Source organism: Anas acuta, chromosome 1 (genome assembly GCF_963932015.1).
Source record: "Anas acuta chromosome 1, bAnaAcu1.1, whole genome shotgun sequence".
Lineage (NCBI taxonomy): Eukaryota > Metazoa > Chordata > Aves > Anseriformes > Anatidae > Anas > Anas acuta.
In genome coordinates this window covers 126,637,274-126,652,282 of record NC_088979.1, presented here as the reverse complement: position 1 = coordinate 126,652,282, position 15,009 = coordinate 126,637,274, and the positions used below count along the sequence as shown (strand labels likewise).

General features: G+C 41.1%; 1 protein-coding gene across 3 annotated transcripts in view; it reads right to left on the bottom strand.

Moving 5' to 3' along the window:
- KCNA6 (potassium voltage-gated channel subfamily A member 6) overlaps positions 1 to 14,954 on the bottom strand; it is a 25,817-nt gene extending 10,863 nt beyond the window's left edge. For 2 of the 3 annotated variants that reach the window (XM_068654387.1, XM_068654379.1), the window contains exons 1-4: positions 12,899 to 14,954; positions 8,355 to 9,235; positions 7,939 to 8,023; positions 6,208 to 6,372 (exon numbers count right to left, since the gene is read on the bottom strand). In XM_068654387.1, the coding sequence (XP_068510488.1) occupies positions 13,401 to 14,954 (1,554 nt within the window). In that variant the 3' untranslated portion in view covers positions 6,208 to 6,372; positions 7,939 to 8,023; positions 8,355 to 9,235; positions 12,899 to 13,400. Of the gene's footprint in view, positions 1 to 6,207; positions 6,394 to 7,938; positions 8,024 to 8,354; positions 9,236 to 12,898 lie in introns of all 3 variants that reach the window. The other variant, XM_068654396.1, reaches the window with a different exon arrangement.
- Positions 14,955 to 15,009: the final 55 nt, after the last annotated feature.

The following is a 15,009-nucleotide window of genomic DNA, read 5'->3' as shown; positions in this document are numbered from 1 at the left end:
TAATAAGGATTAAATTCACAGTTATTAACAGTGCCAGTGAAAATATATTTTTTAAAATGACCTTGACAGATTCAAAGAGCAGATTTGACTGCTCAGTACCAGTGAGCTGCTACCATCCAAACCACCTTCGTGCTTGGAGAACTAATAAAAATCTAGGTGAGAGATGTTACAGGTTGTACTCCTTCCATCTTCAGCATATTTTCTTCTGTTGCTTCAATACCTTGGTCCCCGATAGCAATTCAAGAGTTGAAAAAAGAAAATCTGCATAAATTTACTTCTTTTGGACTAGCTGTGAAAAGTTGATGTCAGCCTCTTATCTCTATGGTGCATTCAGCGGGCTTTCAATTTACGTTGCAATAAGTCTGCTCCAGGCTTTGTCAGCTAGAAATATTTTGCACGCCTTTAATTATAAAGCAGCCTGAAAGGGAACAGAGAGTCACAAACAAGGGGGGCTGGGCAGAATATTTTGTGTCTGAGACTGAAAAATATAAATCAGATCAGCATGGCCACGGCATTGACCCAAAGGCAACATAAAGCTAGGTAGCAGCAGGATTTTTTAGCATTTGGGTATTCTAAGAGTCTCATGCACAGGTCCAAAAGTTTTTGTGTTTGTTTGATCCATACGTTAGTTACTACTGTTATGACAGTAACACAACACAGTGTCCTTATAGAGTAGTGGTCCTCAGCTGTACCTGACATTGAAAAGGTATTAGGTAAGAGATGGGGCACACTCAGAAAGATCTTGTTGTCTAATTTGCTTAGGAAAAGGGTGCAACAAAATGGAGGAACAACTAATACATCAGCATTTTATTGCTGAGAAATACAGGACACCCAAAGGTCATGTGACCGAGCTGTAGACTGTCCCCTTGACGTTAAGCCTAGTATTTAATTACAAGATTTGCCTTATTAAGTGGTCACTAAACTAATGGAAAACTTTCCACTTTTTTCTTTTTGATGCAACTTTCTCATGAGCAGAAATGCTAGCATCAGAAGTACCAGCTGGTGTTTTTTGGCTACTTGTGTTACGTGACTGGGGGATGGATGATGGAAAGGAAAGTTGCATCATTCTTCAACACTCATCACAGCTATATCACAGCTGCAGCTGGCTTGATCAATATGTATTCAGACATCTTCTATGGAAATGTTGATTAAGGGTTACTGTGCAAAGGAGAGCTCACTATTCATCTTCTCTGAAATCCACTTGTCCAAGTAAGTGTTATTGAGGGTTCACAAATCTGCATAGAGGTGTTTTGTTGTTGTTGTGGGTTTGTTGTTTTTTTAAGAGCCAAAGAAAAAAAGTAAATAATGAGGTGAGCTACAGCACACTCCAGATGGCACCTTCTTCTGCAATTCTTCCTCTCCCTGAACCCAGAAAATTATCAGGACTGTAATCTTTTTTTTTTTCTTTTTTTTTTTTTTTCCCTAAAATCTTGTCACTTCTAGCACATGCTCCAGTATCCATGCCATTTGACCTGTCATTTCATCTGGTTTGGAGCATATGAATAGCACTTAACTGAATGCAAAGAAGTATTGGAGCTGACATGGGAGCCACACTGACAGCAATCAGGAACTGTCAATGGCTACTATTACATTGTTTGGAAAAAAAAAAAAAAAGTTGTGGTTGTTTATAACAATTCTATCTTTCATTATAGATCAAAGTAAAAAAGACATGAATGCAAAACTCTGCATTTTGCCTTGTATACATAGATGTCCTTAGCACACAAAAAAAAAAAAAAAAGCAAAAATATTCAGAATATTACAAAAATGTTCATGCATATTACAAAATTTTCCAAGCATTCAATTTCTAAAGAACACCAACATGAAGTGAAATGAAACTGCTCTCAAACATGCTGGGTCTTGAGGAAGAGGCATCTTTTGATGGAAATATATCCTGCAGAAATGTTTGCAGTCCAGTATAGAAAACTGAAATAGATATCAGATAATAGGCTAATGGATAAGCAATACTGAATACCCTCCAGAGTGTTTTTGAAAGTCACTGTGACATCTCCAAGGACAGACTACAAAGATCAATTGCTTTGTGTGCACCATTTCGTAAGCATGAAAGCCCATAGTCTACAGCACTAAAAGGAATGTACCTGACAGTACTATTTCTGATACATTAGAACTGCAGCACAATTCAGATCTTGAGAAATGTACAATGTCTTTTTGGTACCTATCTAAAGAAAAGTTAGAGTGATAAAATAGATGTTCTAACTTTGTGGCCATCAGGCAACATATTAGAAAAAAGACCAAAATATCTACATATTTTTTAAAATACGTAGATGTGTTTTTAAATATCTATGCATAAATATCTACCTGTACCTCTTTGTTTTGTACTGATGATGAAGTGGGATTCAAACACAAAGGCAGTCTGTCCTTCCATCACTGATAAGTGGGCTTTTGCATAGAACTCCTCACTGTTAATTACAGCTCTACCCTTAAAGATATAAGCCCATTCTAAGAATGAAGCTCTTGACTGAGGAAGGTTTAAAACAGAAGCATTGAAAGAGCAAATAGAGTCAAAACTTGGTCACAAGTTAAGAGCATGTCAGTGTTTCAAACACTGGATAGAGTGTTCTTGAGCTGTTCAATTTGCATTGAAGTCATATCCCTCCCCCAAAAAAAGGAGTATGAGTAAATACTATTCCACAGAATCACAGAATGGCCAAGGTTGGAAGGGACCTCTGAAGATCATCTAGTCCAGACCCTGCTGAGCTGGATCACCTAGAGCACCTTGTGCAGGATGGCATCCAGGCGGGGTTTGAATATCTCCAGAGAAGGAGACTCCACAACCTCTCTGGGCAACCTGCTCCAGTGCTCTGTCACCCTCGCAGTAAGGCAGTGCCCCCTCATATTCAGCCGGAACCTCCTGTGCTTCAGTTTGTGCCCATTGCCTCTCATCCTCATTTATTTATGCATAAATAAATCAGATTGCCTTGAAGATTCACAACAAATACATTTCCCATGCTTTTTACATATCATCATGAATTGACATGATTTACTTGTAGGATTTGCTCCTGTGCTATTTGTCACCTGTACTCCTTTATGAAGTCAACATTTTCTTGCTAAAATACATGGTTGCCAGGGCCAAGAATATGAAGATTTGTTCTATTGTACAAATGAAGAAGACATGGGTTCTTCTTCATTTAGATTCTTACTTTTCCACCACTCTGCATAGCTAATTGCACCTTATTCTATCCCTACTATAAAATCAAAATATAATAATGTTTTCTCACCACTGGAATGTTCTTTGAGTTCCATAGAGGTATATATAATTTTAATCATTTAATCATTTAATCATTAATATAAATTTAATCAAGCACTTTGACCACCTTTTTGCTGGTAGTGACTACTGCAGTAAGATCTTTACCATTAATATGTTGTATGCGTCAAGACTAAGGCTTCTATACACAACTGCAGTGCACATGGTATAACAACTGTAAATTAAGATGCACATGAACTAATAGTGGCTTCTTTTATCAACGTCAAAATCAACTGAGCCCAGAAATGGGTGCAACACTGTTCATCATTCAAATGAAACTTGTTGGCTCATTCTGTAAATGTCATAAGAAAATTCTTTTTTCATTTTCCTTACTTTCTTAGCTCTAGAAAAGATGACAAGCCCTTAGGACAACTTATGTACAACAGCATTTGTGTGCACCATTCTGCTAACATCATTGTTAAAGCTCAGATGATGTTCATGTTCACATGCATTCATAATGGTTATAGTCATTGGTAAAATTTTGCTTTGCTTTTTCTTTTTTTCTACTTACAGAAGAAAAAAGAGCTATTCCAAAGTTTTAAAAATGAACTTGCTAATATAGATATAAATCACAGGTTAATGACTTCATCACATAAGTGAGGTCAATGTCTGTTCCACCTTGGTCAATGTCTGTTCTATCCTCTGAGATCGAAGACATACTTGGTCTCTTTCTCATAGGGTAAAACTCAAAGAGGTGAAAGAGGAAACACGAAGCCATGGCTTTATTTTGTCTTTGTCAGAACAATGCCTGCAATAGGAAATTATTCTGCTAACCTCTTCAGGCAAGAGTGACCATTGTTATCAACTTATCTGACCTTCAGTTCAATGAAAGTTGTTGCAGGCAACTTCATTTCTGTTATTGTTGATTTCTTCATCCAAACCAGAAACCCGGGCTGAGCTGCAGCAGAGCCACCTCAAGGCTATCCTCAAAATTAGGTACAATGCACTACTGAAGTGACTCTGGCAAGTTAATGGGAGTGAGGAATTACTAGAGGCCCCAGGAAGTAGAAAGATCAGTGGACAACTGGAAAGCTCTGGACAGGAAGAAAGGACCAGACACAGTCAGCAGAGGTTCCAGGTTGAGAGGAAGAGCAGTGGACAAAGATTGTTGAGTCTTTAAAGTGCAAAAGGTAAGAAAATATTAAGGCATGGCCCACCCTCCATCTGTCTCCAGACTAGCTCCTAGACTGATCTGGTACACCCCCCCCATTCTACCCCACTCCAAGGACTTTTTTCTCTTTACCCAGTCCCATGGAGAAACACCATCTCCAAAGACATGTAGTTCCTCCCACACTTCTCTTTCCTACACACACACCAAAAGCCCAAGTATTAAATAATATAATCAACAGGATTTGGTGTCTGTTAGCTAAGCAGATATAGTGTGGCTGCATTTTTCAGAGAACATAGGCAATAAAGATACGATTGCTTTATATCTGACATCCAAAATACATCCAAGGTTCAGGATAGACTGATTCTAGTAGATGAAATCACTGAAACCAGGCTCCTTCTATTGCATGTAACTACTTTCATGTAAAGCCTTTCAAAAATTTAATGAAGTCCATCCAAAAAAAAAATGAATTTGCTTTTTGCCTTGATTTCTCCTATTCAATCTAGAGCAGGCTTTCATTTCTCTTTCAGCTGTTATAGCAGAAATCACCTTCTGCTTTCCAGTATAAATTTATTCATTGACAATTTCTGCCTTATTGTTCAAATACCAACACAGTCTTTCAACTTAAATAGCTCTTATGTCTTGTTAGCTACTCTGCTCCCAGTATTTTTGTAACTATAGGTCTTGCCAATCTTTTGCTGGGCTAGAAGAGGCAGGCTCTTCTAGATTCATCTTGTAAATGAGTTTCCATTTACCTGATCATTATTGCTGCTTTTCCATGCATTCTTCCCACTCTAAGGTAAACTTAACCAAACTCAGGTCACCAAAAAGACCCATGGCATTCCAGATGAGGACTTATAGAATTAACATTTCCCAAGTGGTATAAAAATTTCTCTTTCTAAGACTTTCAAGAAGCGATTTTGCAGCTTCATTACTCTGGTGGCTTAGTAAGTGACTTTGATGCTTTGACTCATCTTAGCACTCCCAATCATTCTTTTTTTATCTTCCCCAAGTGATAAACTTGCTACCAAAATCCATACCACAACTTTAGTTTTTATACTATTTACTATTTTTTCATTTCTTTAAGTCCATAATTCAATCATCTAGTCCTGTGTCCTAATCCACAGGTCTAATGGCATTGTTTAGGTTGCATCATTGCTAAGTCTTATAAATTCAGCCCTACAGCTAATATTTTAAGCATTCCAGGGACTAACCCCTGAAGATCTCTTTTATGAACCTCCCTTCTTTCTCATACTGATCTCTTTTTTACTGACTGTATTTTCTCTAGTGACCCTCATCTGCCCATCTTAAGCGGTATTTTTCCACATAGCATGCTAATGGGTTTTATATGAAGCTTTTTGTCTAGTTTCAGGGAAGGCATCATTAAGATCAGCAGAGCTGGAGCAAGAAAGAAGTGACCCAATTTGTTTAAACCTGGTATATCCTGAAGATGGAGACCCTAGAGCCATCAGATCTATAGCCAACCTGCCAGGACTGCAGCAATTTTAACAGATGGCCAAAACAGCAAAAATCTGTAGGAGGGTAGAGTTTGTCTCCATGTCTATCTCTGCTACCCTTCTGTTATTATATTATTTAAGACTTGCAATTATATTTCCTTACCATAAAAAACTCTGTCTCCTTGGAAATCACATCTAAGCAAGAGGAAGCTGATGGAAATTAAATAGGGAAGTGGACAAGAATCTAGGAAGGAAATCTGCTCCATTTGATGTGGGGAATCTGGTGATCTCACAAGACCCACACCAGCCTAACTTCTGCCACACATGTGACCGTCAAGGGCACAAAAGAGCCGAGTAGGGAACAGCAGATAGGCACTCACCTTATGGTATGGTAATGGTGCACCTTCCTGAGAGCACCATAGCATATAAGCAGATGATGAGACTGTGGTCCAATTCTGCTTTCAACTGGGATAAATTTCACTTCACTGACGTCAGTGGAGTTATTCCAGAATTGCACCGGTGTAAAAGAGGGCAGCATCTGCTTCCTGAAAATGGATACCATCAAGCTAATTGAAAACAACAGATGCATCAATGAACAGCAAGAGGAGACAGTAATGTTCCACTTTTCTTGTCAAATAACATTTCATTACTCTCCTGAGAATGTATGGGAATAAACCAATATGTGCTCTAAAAGCTAAATCTTCTGTTGGTATAAAATTCTTTACAACCTTTTAGGTGAATGAACCTAGATGTATCTACAACACCTAAAGACATGGCTGCAGATGGCTGCATTTACAGCCCTCTTTTTTGGGCTTGATTCTTCTCTCGCAGTCACTTAAATTAGAAGGAACAGCATTCATAACCTTAAGGATATATCTGCCCAACCTCAGCTAGAGAGCTGAATCAAGACCCCAGTTTTCTTCAAACCAAAAATGGCTACAATCCCAGTGAAATACTTTGGGATTTACTGCACTTTTTGACAAATTTTCTTCCACACCTTTATACCACCAAGTAAACATTTTTATATCCACTTAGTGTTAGTGAATCCAACGAAGGACTTACTGAACTTTTGATTATATTTTGTATGAAGACAAGGTTTCCTATAAGTCTTGTCTAATGAAGAGGCAACACAGCTTCAGTATTTTAGGGTGACCATAGAAGTTGATGAGCATTTTCTGTAAAATTTCCCTCCTGCAAATCTTTTCCTTTCTTATGCTAAGAAAAAAATCTGACACTGGAAAGATTAACCTGCAAATTTGCACTACAGACAACATGGATATTTCCTACAGAGATTTTTTAGCAATGTTTGTGCTTTAGGAAAGTAAAACCTACACTGCTCACAGTTGCTTGTTTCCAAAGTGTAAAATCATGCTGTAATATTCAAGCTCTTGTGCCAGCCAGCAAGCCCTGAACAGGCTACCTTGGAGCAAGCTAAAACTCAGACACTTAGCCAAGATATATAGAATTGATGTGTACTAATAACATATGCTACACTGGAAATCAATGTTACTGCCTGCTGTCCCTGCCTGCTTCCCCAACGAACATTTTCCTGGGTTTATGTCCCTGGCCAGCGTCTTGCCTTATTTAGGATCTGATCTGCACATCACTGAATTTCACTACCAACTGTCTCTTGTGGCAGCTAAGGACACTCAGCATTCACTGGCAATTGTTCATTTCATCAGAAGATTAAATCTTCTGAGCATGCAGACACTTGCTCCCCTCCTTAACTTTATGTGTAAAGCAGATGGCAGCAAATCAGGTATTCTACTATAAGCATGTTGGTAATATGGCTACAAATGTTGTCAGAATGGGATTTGTCTAGAACGCAAGCTCCAAAAATCAAAAATGAAGAACTCAGACTGTGATCTCAGTTACCACAATGTAAATAGAGCTATCTTATGCATACATGGCCACAGCTGAGGGCAGAATCTCATTTAGTCTCAAACCTATCTGTGAATTGGCCGGCATATTTCTACTACTGCATTAAAAATATAATAATAATAATAATAATAATAATAATAATAATAATAATAATAATAATGCCACTCCTCTTATTTTTGCCACTATAAATTTAAAGAGAAGCCTAACTTTTCAGAGTTCACTAGACTTACTTAGACTCAAGTTAGATGAGAGTTTTCAGGTAAGCTGTGGTTAACTTCTGCTGTAATCTGTAGATCTTTCCAGTATAAACAGGACCTCAAGAGAAGAAAAAAAGAAAAAAAGAAAAAAAAAAGTAAGATAAGCATTTTAACATATATTACACATGCTTTGACTTTATGTAGATGATTGAAGTTGGAGACAGATATAAACAAAAGTAGTTGTACTAAATGGAATTTTGCCAACTTGTATCAGCAGATGGCAAGGATCTGGCTCATACTACATTTTGTAGTATATAATTATCTTTCTCTCTTTTTTCATCCAGAACCAGATTCTCCCTTTAGGCTGCAAATCTTAATTAGGAAACCCTTTCTCATTAGTTGCAAGAAACTCATAGTTGTTAATTTCACAGATAAAAAAGAAACCTTACCTACTTCTGCAGGTAAAGCAGAAGCTGGAGCTGTTTGTTCCATTGCTTTTAGGGATGATGTTGTTCTTTCCATCACAGTATGGAAGACTCTTCAGTCCTTACCCTGCCTTTGGCTGCCCTGAATATCCTTTATATTAATTCTTCTGTATCTCCATAGGGATCTCTGTACACTGAATGAGTGGGCCTAACAGAGAACACCAAGTCCAGGCACCTTCACCTCTACAGCTGCTGTAGCAGTGACTTTTATCCATATACTCTGGGTCAGAAGGAACAGGGCCAAAACAGAAAATTGCTCAGAAATCTCAAAATGTGACATTTTCCAAACAGGAACAGAATAAAAATTTCATCTTAGAGGAAAGTGCAGGAATCCTTCAGTAATGTAGACTCTGAAATTCTGCAAAACAACTCTTCCAACTCTTCATGCAATTCACTCATACAGTCCTTCACATAAAGATAAGTTTGGGATAAAAAAGGTGCCCTCAACAAAATTATTCCTTTCCTTCCTTCCTCACTTCCAACAAGAAGATGATTTCTGCCCTGTTCTTAATTGTTGAAATTCTCTGTTGAACTGATTGTCACAAAATACCCAGGGGTTCAGGAGAAAGCAAGTCTCATCCACAGCAAAATCTTTATTTCATAGTGAGATTGTTGAAAAAAAAATGTTTCTGTGGTTTTTAATGCAATGCTCCTTGTCCGTGATTGTTGATTGTCCTTCACACACTCATCTCCTCTCTGTGTGCAAGGATATACAAAGTCCTTTCCCATCTCCTGGTTTGCACTGTCAGTTTTCAAATGCTGATAATGGTCTGCCAGTTCGGAGTTGGACAGGGCAGTTGTACATGATATAAAGTGATGGAATCTTCAGTAAGCAAGGAAAAATGCTGTAAAGATAGTGCACTAATATCTGAGAACTGAAAGTATTCAACGAGTGCTTTTGCTTGTAGCCAAAGTCACAGGGTAGAGAAACAGTCTGGGAGGTTGTTATGGAAACAAGTCCCTGGAGATGCCTACTTTACTTTGCAAGGATGTGCTCTGCCTTAAGAACGAAATATCTAGACAGACAGACAGAACTGCATTTCAAACATCCAGGAGTGAGTGTTAACAGCTGAGGACTTGAGGGAAGATTTCTGAAAGCATCTGTGATTTGCCAGCATGAGCCATCTATAAAGTCAGTGGCATGGGTGCCATTATGTCACCACTATGTCACTTAACTCACTTGAAGAAATTCTGAAAGCTGCTTAATAAAAATGATGAATGCCAGAAGTAGTATAATATATAGTATTGTTGATGACTGTGGGACTACACTATACTGTCTTTTAGGAGATGCTTAGAAAAGGATTTACATGCCTGAATGAAACCACCTAGGTTACATTTCCAAGCTTCTGTTTCCTTTTGAATTTCTCTTAGCTCTAACATAGAACATCCAGGGAGCAACCACCAGTCCTATTTCACAAATTTTCATTTGCACATTCTTTCCAGAACTGGAAAATATGTAACTCAAAAGCTGTACAAAAAATTGTGTGTTTGCAGCAAATTTAATTTGCACCAGTGGAGACTGCCCAAAGCCACAGCACTCCAGCTAGAAACTCACTTTTGAATTTCACCTCAAAGCAGAAACTCTCTTCACCTCTCAACATGAGCTCTCTGCAAGACATGCTGGGATTATGTTACTGGTAATTTGCCTCACATCTTTTTTTGTTGGAGCCTCCATGTCCAGCCATTTGTCACACTGGCCAGGAGAACAACCTGTTCTTAGGAGGGATGGCTCCTGCCTGGCAGGGCCACTGGGGTCAGGCCCAAGGGAGAGAATGAGCACAGGAATTTTCTGACGTAGGCTCAGTGTGGCTTGTGCTTAACCTGAGTTTTTTATATCTTACTTTGGGAAAACTTATATCAGCTGATACACTCAGGCATAAAATAGTACCAAACATGGACTACTAGGAGACTGCAACAGCCTTGACACATCCCTCTTAAATAGCAGGTTACTCTGCTAGTTTAGTGCATCTGCTACAGCAACATAAAATTTGAAGTTACTCCCTTTTACTCTGAAAAATATTTCATTATAGTGAACCTGATATACAGATAAGAACACCATTTTATGGAATTAACTCAGAGACCAAGACAACTTTTTATACAAAATCCTACCTTGCAGACCCTTCCTCAGTCCTACTTATTACTTACCCACCACTTACATGCTTCAGGGGATGCAGAATGACTCCCAAGACCCAGACCTTCACAGACATTTGCCTCAGTCCCAAAGAACCAAAGAGTAATTAGGCACTTACGTACCTTTGTGGAGACTGTCCTGAAAGACACATTCTGCTCTTTTTTTCAGGCAAGCTCCTCTGAGCTACAGAGCCCTCACCACACAACACTTGCATCTCCCAGACTGACCAGCAGTAACCGAGACAAGTAGCATTTTGCTACCGACTTCAGCAAGAGAGAGAACAGAGTTTTCAATATAATGGCTGTGCTCTGACCCCAGGGGAGATCCCTGTACACTAAAACCCTTTGAGAAGACAATGGGACTCTGGAGAAATGCAGCAGTTAGGTCTCACACAAACAACTGCTACCATATGATCAGGACCCAGATGAGGAGAGGCCACAATAAAAGCTCTCTAAGCATGGAGCCAGATCTCAAGACAATGAAAAACAAGCAGAGTAACAAAGATGCAAATAGATACCATCTCACAACCCTGACAGTTCTGACTATATTAAAGGATATGTCTTTAGCATTCTCAGCCTTATGATTGAAAAGCATAATATATACATTTGCATAAAATGTACTCTATAGATTTTGCATCTTGATATTACGTGTTTTACGTATTACACGTGTCACATGCAATATGTAGTACATTCTAATATGTAAATCATACAGTATGATGCAAGGCATTAATGGCTGCCTTTGCTTTCATACACATGCACACATGTGAATACAGAATATACATTTATATTTAAAAACAAACAAAAACATTTTCTCGCATAAAAAATCATCCATAGAATCTAAAAGCATCCATTTCCCCTTCTCACACACTGGCAGCATTTGAAACATTTTAAAGTTGGGTATAAGACACCGCTGATTAAAAAAAAAGAGAGAGAGACTGAAAGAGAAAGAAAGAAAGACCAAAAGACTGAAAGACTGAAAGATAGATGGAAGCAAGGAAGGAAGGAAGGAAGGGAGGGAGGGAGGGAGGGAGGGAGGAAGGAAGGAAGAGAAAGAGAGAAAGAGAGAGAAAGAGAGAGAGAGAAAGAGAGAAAGAGAGAGAGAGAGAGAGAAAGAGAGAGAGAGAGAGAGAGAGAAAGAAAGAAGGAAAGAAGGAAAGAAGGAAAGAAGGAAAGAAAGAAGGAAAGAAAGAAGGAAAGAAAGAAGGAAAGAAAGAAGGAAAGAGAAGGAAAGAAAGAAGGAAAGAAGGAAAGAAAGAAGGAAAGAAGGAAAGAAGGAAAGAAGGAAAGAAGGAAAGAAGGAAAGAAGGAAAGAAGGAAAGAAGGAAAGAAGGAAAGAAGGAAAGAAGGAAAGAAGGAAAGAAGGAAAGAAGGAAAGAAGGAAAGAAAGAAAGAAAGAAAGAAAGAAAGAAAGAAAGAAAGAAAGAAAGAAAGAAAGAAAGAAAGAAAGAAAGAAAGAAAGAAAGAAAGAAAGAAAGAAAGAAAAAGAAATTACTTGGGAAGCAAAACATGCATCTTAAGATGCAAATCTCTGGTCCCTTGACAAGCCCAGCACTGTGGGCCAATGTATGCATTTTGCAATGCTACTTACTATAAGTTGCTCTCATAAAACCTAGTGCATGCAAAAGACATTTCTCTGTCTTTTGTTTAAAAAATATACAGAACTGGCTGAATCAGTAAAAAAAAGCAAAAATATTTCTTCAAGGTTAGCTCTTTTTCCTCTCATTTGAAAGATCTGGGGTACTGAGATTATGCAGATGGCTTGGGCAAACTTGCATCAGTGCCAGTCTAAATCTCTAATGTCGACACACTTACCCTGCGGTAATTTGTGACTGTGACCCACTATATCAGTGCAATCTTCAGATAGCACAGGTGGTTGGGGTTTTTCAGCAATGCCAACAAAATACCAACATACAAACTTCCCTCAGCTATAGAAACACTTCAATAAAAATGCAGCAATGTCAATTGCTTTCACATGCCTGAATACAGAACTGGATATCTGAAGCATAAAGTACATCTCATTAAACACTATTGTGTGGAGATAAACTGCGGAGATAACAAATGAATTTTCTCAAATGTGCCTAGCATCAGAAGGCACTTAGCACTATGAAGATTAACTTGGTACTATAAAAGCCAATTAACATCAGGGCACTGGAACAAATAAGGCTGAAATAAGCTCACAACACAGAGATACTTCAACAAGCCTGTTGATTTCTTTATGCCCATTTTTGATAATTGGTATATGGTCAGGAGTGGCAAAGAGCTTTTAGATCTATGCACCTTTTTTGAAACATAAACCAAGAGGGTCTTCAGCATGCCAAGTGTTGCAAAGAAGAAAGGCATCTGTTTGTTGACTTTTTCCTTACAGCTACAGAACTCACTGTGATGCTGGCTACAGCATTTCCATTATTCAAAGGCAATGGCATGGCAGGCGTGACTGATCCCACAGCCAAGGGCACTGCACTGGCACAGGAACGAAGGGCACAGCTTGAGCCAGATGTTTGTAGCCCCTTTAACTATTTACTCCCTGTTGAATCCTTCAGCTGAAGTTGTGTCAAGGGTTTCTTTGCTAGCAGAGTAGAAAGGTTAGGCTTCAGAGCTAATATTGGATTACAGCAGTCTCCAAAAAAAAAAGGAAAAGACATTCATGAGGGAGTGGGGATGACAGCTAGCACTCCACAGAATAAAGCAAGAACATTTCTGACTGCACACAGTAATGAGAAACAGCAAATCAGCAGAGAAGAGCCCATTATCACAATCACTCTGTTTACGGTATCACAATTCACAGTCTGGTATGTAAATGCTGAATAGATCCAGCTGCTAGTGGGAAGACGGCTGTGCAGCAGCTTGCAGCTCTGTCTGGACCCATGACAACAAAACCAATCACACCTCTGTCAGCATTTTCTTCTCTTTAAAACCCTGGTTGTTGGGGGGAATGAAGTTGGAATATTTCATGGACTCCAGGTCTTCTGCTTCCAGGAATTCAGATTTGCTGAGAGACTGATTACTGTCCCCCTTCTTGGGCTCAGAGAAGGGTGACTGCTGCTGGCCACAGGTGACATGGGTATACTGGCACTGCTCTTCATGATCAGTCTCTCGGTGGTAGAAGTAGTTGAAGTTGGACACGATGACAGGGACAGGCAGGGCAATGGTGAGCACACCAGCAATGGCACACAAGGAGCCCACAATCTTGCCACCAATTGTCATAGGATACATGTCCCCATAGCCCACAGTGGTCATGGACACCACTGCCCACCAAAAAGCATCAGGAATGCTGGTGAACAGGGAATCGGGGTCATCGGTCTCTGCAAAGTAGACAGCACTGGAGAAGAGGATCACCCCAATGAAGAGGAAGAAGATGAGGAGGCCCAGCTCCCTCATGCTGGCCTGGAGAGTCTTCCCCAGGATCTGCAGCCCCTTGGAGTGCCTGGAGAGCTTGAAGATCCTAAAGACTCTGACCAGGCGGATGACTCTGAGGATGGCCAAGGACATGGCTTGCTGCTGGCCCCCGTTGTTGCTGCTGCTCCCAGGCTGCTGCTTCTGCTGCTGCTGCTGGGCCAGCTCCGTGCCCAGGGTGATGAAGTAGGGGATGATGGCCACGATGTCTATGATGTTCATGATGTTGCGGGAGAACTCAGGCTTGCTGGGGCAGGCAAAGAAGCGCACGAGGAGCTCAAAGGAAAACCAGATGATGCACAGGGTCTCGATGAGGAAGAAGGGGTCAGTGAAGAAAGGGCCCGCACCGGTGGCAGGTCGCAGGGGTTGTGGGGTCCCACTCGGTGGCGGCGGTGGTGGCAGCAGCAGCGTGTCATCCCCAGGCACTGCTGCCTCCCCAAAGCCAGGCTGGGAGCCCTTGGGCTCCTGGCGGAACTCAGGCAGGGTCTCCAGGCAGAAGATGACGATGGAAATGAGGATCACCAGCACGGAGACGATGGCGATGGCCCGGGCTGGCCCAGAGCTCTCAGGGTACTCAAAGAGCAGCCAGACCTGGCGCTGGAAGTGGTGCTGGGGCAGGGGCTTCTCCTCCTCTTGAATGAAGCCCTCGTCCTCCCGGAAGGTCTCGATGGCCTCCTGGCCCAGCTGGTAGAAGCGGATCTCCTCCAGGAAGATGTCGAGGGGTACGTGGACCGGCCTCCGGAGCCTCCCCCCGGACTGGTAGTAGTAGAGGATAGCATCGAAGCTGGGCCGGTTGCGGTCGAAGAAGTACTCGTTGCGGAGCGGGTCGAAGTAGCGCACCCTGCGGCTGGGGTCCCCCAGCAGCGTGTCGGGGAAGATGGAGAGGGTCCGCAGCTGGGTCTCGAAGCGCAGCCCGGAGATGTTGATCACCAGCCGCTCGCTGCTGCAGCAGCCGCCGCCGCTCCGCTCCTCGCCCGCCGCCTCCGCCTCGCCGCCGCCCGCCCGCGGGGCCGCCAGCGCCAGCGGCTCCTCCGCCCGCATGCCGCCCGCTCCCTGCCCGTGCCCGTGCTCGTGCCCGTGCCCGTGCCCGTGCTCG